Source organism: Apis dorsata, unplaced genomic scaffold (assembly GCF_000469605.1).
Source record: "Apis dorsata unplaced genomic scaffold, Apis dorsata 1.3 scaffold_113, whole genome shotgun sequence".
NCBI classification, from domain to species: Eukaryota; Metazoa; Arthropoda; class Insecta; order Hymenoptera; family Apidae; genus Apis; species Apis dorsata.
The window spans coordinates 652890-661706 of record NW_006263408.1 but is presented as its reverse complement, the minus strand read 5'-3'; the positions used below and the strand labels follow the sequence as shown (position 1 = coordinate 661706).

Sequence of the window (8817 nt, the reverse complement as noted above, 5' to 3'; positions counted from 1 at the left end):
TTGGAAATTTATTATATTATAAAAAGCTATATTATAATTTTAATTCTTATTTATTTTCTCTGTTTTTCGTCTACCAATCTATCTTCAAGTATTTTCAATTTTTATCTTATAACCCTTTCATATTATTCATTCATTTCGTTTTTCTTCAGTTTCCTTCCCCATTCATCCAATCCCCTCTCCAAGTCTCTTATTTTTATCAAATACTTCTAGAATGAAGGGTAGATAAACGATGGAAAAAAAAAAAGATGAAAATTTCACGAGGGAATTAGCAACAACGATTCGACGAGTTCCACGAAAACGATAAATCAGTGATAAACTTTGCAATTTCTTCACCCCTTATCTGTGTTAACCCTCTTTGTGATTCCCTCCCGTAACGGTGATGCAGTGGCCCCATTGTCTTGCGAAACTGTACAACAGTCTTGTTATCGCGCAATTAACGCCTCCGCGTAACGAGTTTGACCGTTGAAATTTGCGTGGTCGTTTCGCGATCGTGCCGAGTGTTTAGATTAAGAGAACTTACGGGAAGTGACAGAGTGGTCGAAATAGAAATCGTTTCTGCCTTGATTGGAATATTATCATTTTTACTTTTTACATTGGTATGAAGATAAGTATGGGAATTATTCTTGAAAGTTGTTACGAAAGTTGTTATTAAATATTATACGTTATTTCTTTTCTAAACGAAGTTCTCTTTGAGTTTTAAAATTAATAATTAAATGAGAAAAGTTCATTAACCCATTGACGATAATAAGCGTGTAATGAAAAGTCAACAAAGTAAATTAAAAGTAATGTTTTAAATTAATATTTATGAATGTGTAATAATGTTTTAAATTTGTTTATGTGCAATTGTATTTTAATTAACATTATTGAATTAACATTAAATTAATGTATATTTCAGATGTAATAAAATTTATTGTTAAAATTTATTATATATTAAAAATTTTATTTATCAATTTCTTAGAATATGACTTTTATATATATATATAAATATTTCCTCATAATTCTATTTTTTAATTTTTTTTCTTTCAATTTTTTAACGCATACAGTCTTTTATAATCAAATATTATTGTACTACGTGCACAGAATATTTCTAATTCTATAACTATTTATGTAGAATTTAACGAAAAATTAAAAAGATTTTCCCTGTATGTATGTATTTTTATATCAAAAATTTTATTAAATTTTATTAAATTTTTCAGTTGATAAATACGCGATTTATTTCGTCATAAGAACATTAAAACCAAATATGTAACCGCATAAATACCTAATAATATCCGGAAACGTGCGAAAATCGCGGAAATTACACGCGGATACGAGATCAAAGAGTTAAAAAAACCAGCACTTAATTTACTCCATAATTTCTCCTCGACCCAACATCCTAAAAATCCTCGAATCGAATATACCCGCCGGATAAACGAAAGATCAAAGAACACTTCCCCTCCCAAAAACAATTTATCGGCTGCACGATCACGAAGTCACAATAAAATACCAGGATCGAAATTCAATAGCAATTCGCCGGTCCATAAACAATTCCAACATCCTTAAATCACGTGCATGATGTTCGTTTCGTTCGGCGCGTGTTCCTATTCCGCGATTCGAATCTCGCCGCGCGGCTGCGCCGTGTAGCGGTACTTTCCTAGGGAATTTTTCCGCCTCGGTGTTTAGCCGTGAAACCAGCCACAATAAACCATAAACCGTGGCCGCGCCACGGCCGTCTTAATTGCATACAATTAATTTGTCCACGTCGTGTGTATAGAAAATGCATCTCGATGGAATGATCTGTGTATCTTGCGAAAAGTTGCGTGCATCACGACGTTCACCTTCGATCGTTTGGATTCTTTGGCCGTTTCGATTCCTCGACGAAAAGACATCTAGAGTTAAGAGGTGAGGTTAGAATGAACTATAAATCAAATTATAATCGAATTTGTGGTGTAACAGGCTTGAATGTTATTAAAATTATAATGGCGTTTGAAAAATAATCGTTAAAATAATAAAGTTTTATTTGGGTAAGTGTTATTTGAAATAATTATGCGTTCATTTATTTGAAAGAATAAGTGACTTTTTCTTTAGATCAATTCTGTAGATTATTTGAAATGAAATAATTTCTTGAACATTCTAATTGAGAATCTGTTGAAATTGTTTTCGTTTGTTATAATAATAGATTTATTACAATATTTTTCTTGAATTTTTGAAGAAAAGATAACTTTAAGAGTAAAAATTCCATCATGAAATACATCCATCCATGAAATACATGATAAATGTGATTTCCTTAGAAGAAAATGAATTCGAATATTTGATGTGATTTTTGTTTGCCAAGATTGTGAATGAAGAAGTTTGTAATAGGGTGAGTTTAAGAAAGTTTAATTGAGTCTGAAGAAATTATTATAAATTTAAGTTTTACTTTTTTAAGTTAAGTAAGGTAAGTTGATTGTAAATTTAATAGAAAAATTTAACTGAAGAAAGAAATTTAATAATTCCTATAATAATTATAACAATATATATAATTTATACAATATAAAATACGATAAATTTACAGGAATTATATGAAAAAAAGAACGCAGTTCACACTTCACATATCTTGAAATATCCAAAATCTTCAAGGACAAAATTTAAATGATTCAATAATAAAAAAAGAAATTGAACTAAAAAATATCATGTAAAAAAGATTTTAATAGAATAAAGTAAATGATACGTATTACTACATAACATTATTCAAAAAGTACTTTAATTAAAAAAAAGTACTTTAAATAAATTAAATTAAATAAATATTAAAATGTAGAATAAGAATAATTAACTTAATCTCTTAAGAAAAATTAAAATGGATAATTTGTTAATAATAAATCAGAAAGATTTAGAATTTCATTTCCTTCCACGAATTACATTTTCACCAACAGAGAGCACAATATGCATATATATATATATGAAGCCAATCAATCGAGTTCGAATACACGAGTTTTGCGATAGGTCAGTTGGCATTGGGAGCAGCGGTATGAGTGAAACACTTCCTTCGATTTTTGAAACGGGGTTGGGAAAGTTATCCGATATCCTTTCACGGGTGGATCGCGGTCATATTTGTGCAACTGTCACGAAGGGACACTTTACGCAAACCCTCTTGTGTACTGCATTATATCAGATTACCGAAATCTGCTGGTATACGATTCCGTTCGTCGATTGAGATACAAACGCGAGGCTCGTGAGATCGGATTCGTAAAGGATGCGGGAGTAACGAGATCCCTGTTGTCTCCTGTTTCAGGAACGAAAAAGAGAGTGGACGATGTGGTAGCGCCCAGGACCATTCACGACATACCGGAACACGTTCTCACGTGTGGCCTCACGCTTCCTGGTAAGTCTGACAAATTTTTCATTTTTATTTCGATGTATTCGTTAAAACTTTTTAATGTCTAATTTCTTTTTTTTTTTTTTAAATTCTGTTTTCTATATTTCTTCGTATTAGTAAATGAGCAAAAGATTTTAAACATAATTGATAATATTTAATATCGTTTAGATATTTTAATAAAAACATTATAAATATTGAAAATTGCGAATAATCGTAATTTTTGAACAGCAGAAATTGTACAATCTAATAACTAAATCATTCAAATCTTTATTTATAAACATTACCAAACTCTATTCTATCAATATTCGTCAATCATGGACCAAATTCCTATCATTCTCCTAATTCAATACAAACTTCGATTCCTTCACAAGTGGGTCATTAAAATTTTCATTAAACAGACACCCTGATATGCTATCTTCGACTATAACACAGGATAAACAGAGGAGTAGAATTGTGATTATCAATACTTCATTGATAATAATATTTTCGATACATCGATAATATCGTTAAGATATCGTCAATGGATGAAAGAAGAGTGGAGTTCTTATTTTTTTTTATTTAAAATTATCATTAAAGCATGTAAAAATATTATTTGTAACAATATTTACTTAAACTGTTTCTATTCGCGTTTATTTATAGATTAACACAATATCTTCAACAACAAAGGAAAAATAGAAATTCTAGTTACTTTTATCAGTTATCTTAAAGATATTATCGGTATATCGAATGATATCGGTAACACACCGATACTATCATTACTTATCGATAACAATATCGACAGTCATAATATCGATCGTCTTATCTCGCAGAGGAATATACACAGAAGCCAGGACACACCCATTGCCTCCTAAAGCCCAATTCACACGCCTCTACATCCTTGCGTCTATTTACGTGGTTTAAAGTGCTTCTCTTTATCGTACCTCCTTATGGTCCTTCTTTATACGTTCCTTCCTCTACATCCTGTTTGTCCTTTTCTCGAGGCTCTCACGGATGTTTAACTGTATTCTCACGTTGGTACTTAGTTAACGATTAACCGAGCATGGGATAAAATCGGTGCAAGGGTTTCTTTTTTTTTTTCGAGAAAAAGCATTACGAGGAGGATGAGATATGTTGAGGTTGAGGCTTTGAGAGAGAGGAAGTTGATGTACGCTTAGGATGGGATCTTGGATTGCTCGCACGAGGAAAAGATGATCTTTTCGAGATGAAGGGTTTTTAAAAGGGTGAAGGATGGAAGGGTGTGTTGAGTGTTTTATTCTTCCTGAGAGATTCTTGTTGAAAGGGTTTTAATTTATGATGGTAATTTGATTGGTGGGGGAGAAAGGATATGTTTGAAGATGGAATTTTCATTTTCATTCTGTATAATTTATGAATAGTTATACAATTAGTAACTGTTATATAGATGGAAAAAATGAGTCAAAAATAATTTTGAAAGTTGAAGAAGGCTTTTCTCAAAACTTTTACAAATTTGATTTTGTAACCAATTTATATAATTTATTATGTAATTTTGTATCTGAAAGTCAGAGTTATCCCAGTTATTCCTTAATAGAAAAACTGTTGTAATCATAAATTTGTAATATTATATTTTTAAATTATCAATGCATCTTTGTTATTTAACAATTATTATATAATGTGAATATAATATCTCCAGTTATATTGATAAAACAAAAAAAAATGGTATGGCTATATAAATGAATTATTTTATTTTTTGTCAACTAATAATAATTTTAAAAAATATATTGAATAAGTTAAACGTATGGTAAGATAAAATACGGTTTTTAATTTTCTTTTCTTTAAAATAGAAGCTGTGAAATAATCGAAAAATAATTTATTCCCCTTCCATTTACGTGTAAAAATTATTTCTCGACTAGTTTCTGTCTGCTGTCGATTTCGTTATTCGTAGCTTTCCATTCGTGCAACAATTTCCAACCAATGTTTCACATGTGCGCATCCATTACCTTCCCCTTTTGGAACGTATAATTTTCTCGCATTCCACCGTCTCCACTCTCCACCATCCTCCTCGTGGAACGTTTCTAAAGAGGAGGAATCACAGGAATTGAACCACTAATGCGACTAATTCGAAAAGAAAACATCCTAACCGTACTTTCTCGTGATCTTTATTAAAACTCTGCCGAGGATCGAATCTCTCCACACTCGTTGTTCCATCGTTCCTTGTTGAAAATCTTTGGATCGCTGCATAAATTACGTTTATCGCCACGCCTCGTTCGTGTAAACAGATTCTCGTGTTATTTCTTCTCTGTTTACAACGTTATAACGTAAACAATAATATTATGAATTATTTAATAATATAATCATCATATTTGTATTGGTAATAAGTAAGAAAGAGTGAAGTAAGAATTATCGAAAGATCATTTTTCATAAATTTAAACAGTGTTACATATCTCTAATAATAATAAATAAATCGTTTTTGATTTATTAGCTATTAGTTTTTCAACCCTAATATTCAAAAAAGCTTTTGGAAGCAGTAAAAAAATTTCAAATAAAACCAATTTATAACCAAAGTTTAGTGAATAATAAAAAAAAAATTTTTTTGATTCTTCCAAATAATCAATTTTTTTTATTTTTATTTATTAATTTTCTTTTCTTCTAAAGTGATTGCCAATATGAATTTTAATTTTTTAATTATTTAGTGCAAAAATATGTTTCCAAACTTTTGAACGATAGTCTATATTAATACATGCGGTTCATTAAATTGCAGAAAAAATAATATATCGATAAATTTATTGAAAATTGAAAAAAATATATTTACTGTTTTTCAAAATCATTGCAATAACATTTTGAAAATTTGTACAAACGCGAAAATTTACTATTTTTTGAATTGAAAGAGTTAATGATAAATCCAAAAATTTTTATAAAAGAAGTACAATCCCATACATCATAAATAATAATAAAGATTATTAATTGATTAACAAATTTACATTACTATTCTCCTATGCCTATCTCTTATTTCTAAACAAACTTAAATAAACTATATGAATATCCTCACATTTGATCAATTTTTTTCGTTCAAATCAGAGAAAAAGAAAAAAAAAATTTCGAACGAATTCGTGAAAAAAAAACAAACTATCGCAGCAATTAACAAACTTACGCCAGCTATTTAATATCAACGCTACAACTCTTCCTTCTTTTTCCTCTTTCTCCTTCTCTTTCCACTTGAGCATCCGCTTTCTCTTTGTAAATATTTTCTCCGCTATTTTTCTTTCTTCCCCTTCTCTGCCCCTCCTCTCCCCTCCCATTTTCTCTATTTACAAGCACTTCCTGTTTCTCGTTCGCGAAACTCATAGCTGATTGCGTCCCCTCGTTTCCTCGGTTGTTCCATCGTCGACGCGCACGTTAAACAGCAAACAAAATGAAAACGGGACATTCTCGTCGTCTCGAGAGAAGAGCGGACAAAGAGGTGCTCGCTCAGAATTCAATTTTAAACGAAAACGCTGGTGAAACGATTTCTGTGTCGCCTTTGAAGATGAGTCGCGTGCTCCTTCGTGCTTGTTCAGGGGGAGGGAAAGAAAAAAAAAAAAAAGGAAAAAACTCGCTCGAAAGCCCGTCCGTTTGCAAAAGAATTTTTCATTATTTAACGGTGTTACACGTGTTTTATACGCGCGCGAAGCGAGTTTTTCTTCGAAGGTTTGTTACAGGTTTGTTTTCTGATCCTTAGACCTGTAATCTTCCACCGTTCGTACCGTCTTTTTACAGTGTTATTAATCGGCATGGTAAAAACGGAGCTATGCCGTTCCCAACCGCTTGGTAAAATTTTTGAAAACGGAGGAACAATTACATTGTCGCCGTCAGCGTAGAAAGTGAAGGATAATGCGCCCCTAAAATCCGCGGATGGGTGAAAGGAAAAGGAGTATTATGCGTTTTATATCTAATTGGATATTCTTTACGCACGTTTCGTATTTTCTGTTTCAAGAATTTGCATCTGGATTATCGTGAATCGATTCGTAAGGTAATTCTCTCACGATTTTTAAGAGTTGATAACGAAAGTGGAAATCCGAAGTAGATGAACGTTAAATGCGGGGATGTAACAATAATTATTTTTAGGGTAGCAGTATTTTTTAAAAAATTATTAATTATGAATTTTTGAATATGATATTTCGAATTTGAATTTATAGACTTGGATCCTTGAATATGGAGATTCATTTATAATCTTAATAATTCAAAGTAATTAATAATCTTTAATAATATTTAATATTTTTAATATTAAATAATATAATATAATTAATAATAATAAAATTAATAATAATTAAATAATAATAATATTATATAATATTAAATAATAATACTTAATATTTCAAAAAGTTATAAATTTTTAAATTTTTAATCCAAGAATTGAAAATCGATGGATCTATATTTTTTTCTTGTATTCTTTTTGAACACTAATATTTCTCTTATATTTTGAACTTTGAATTTAGATCTATGGATTTGAATCTATCTATGTGTTTTAAAATTGTAAAGTTTAAACTCATGAACGTAGAAATCAAAAATTGGAAATGGATGGATTCTAAATTTTAAATTTCTGATCTCTTTAAATGAATTTTGGATCCCAAATCCAAGTTTCTTGATTTGAATATAAGTTTTTGAATTGAAATATCCTTGCGTTTAATTATTTTTAAATTATTCACTTGTAATTCATGAATTCTAAAAAATTACTCATATTATTTTTTTAAAATTCATTACAACTTACTTATTACAGTATTTTAAAACACTTGTCAGTACAGTAAATTGCATATTATCTATTTTTAAACATCTCTGTGAATATACTCTTTTATTTCTTATTACTACATAATGGTATAATTTAACAAGTTTGTATTGTGTTGGATGCTTGCAAATAAATATCTTAATTGCCATTTCTATGCATTCTTCCGGCAGTCTTCTTTATAATTAAATGCAAGCATTTCCTCCATGTAAAGATTTCGCACGACTTATTTGTCATTCTATAGGATAGGATTCGCGCATTTCCTCTTTCTCGTGTAAAAATTACATGTAATTTTTCTCTCCATTATCCCATTATATGCCTCACCAGACTATTATTACATCCAATCGTTAGACGTAATTATAAGCTAAGAATATCTATATTCTTGTTTATTTTTGAAAAAGAAAAAAGATATTTTTGAATCTAATATCACTGAAAACGTAACAAGTAAAAATTTCAACAAATTTCCATCTCATTTATATAATTACATGCCTTGTTATCAACATTTAATAATTAATAATATCATTTTAAATTAATCATTTTAAATTAATCATTTTAAATTAATCTTTTTCATTGACTTATATAATTACTTTTTTACCATTGAGTTAAACAAACTCAAAAATAAAACAATAATACAGTATTATTATGATTATCAATTTTATCGTAGCCAATTAATTCCTAAAAATATAAATTTTTATCATAATACATTATAATAAGCAATAATTATAAGCAAATATAATTTAAATATAAAATTGTGAAAAGAGGATCTCTA

General features: G+C 29.4%; 1 protein-coding gene across 2 annotated transcripts in view; it reads left to right on the top strand.

Moving 5' to 3' along the window:
* LOC102677970 (puratrophin-1-like) overlaps positions 1 to 8817 on the top strand; it is a 217670-nt gene that overhangs the window by 19271 nt on the left and 189582 nt on the right. For both annotated transcript variants that reach the window (XM_031508933.1, XM_006612466.2), the window contains exon 2: positions 3251 to 3340. In XM_031508933.1, the coding sequence (XP_031364793.1) occupies positions 3251 to 3340 (90 nt within the window). The remainder of the gene's footprint in view (positions 1 to 3250; positions 3341 to 8817) is intronic.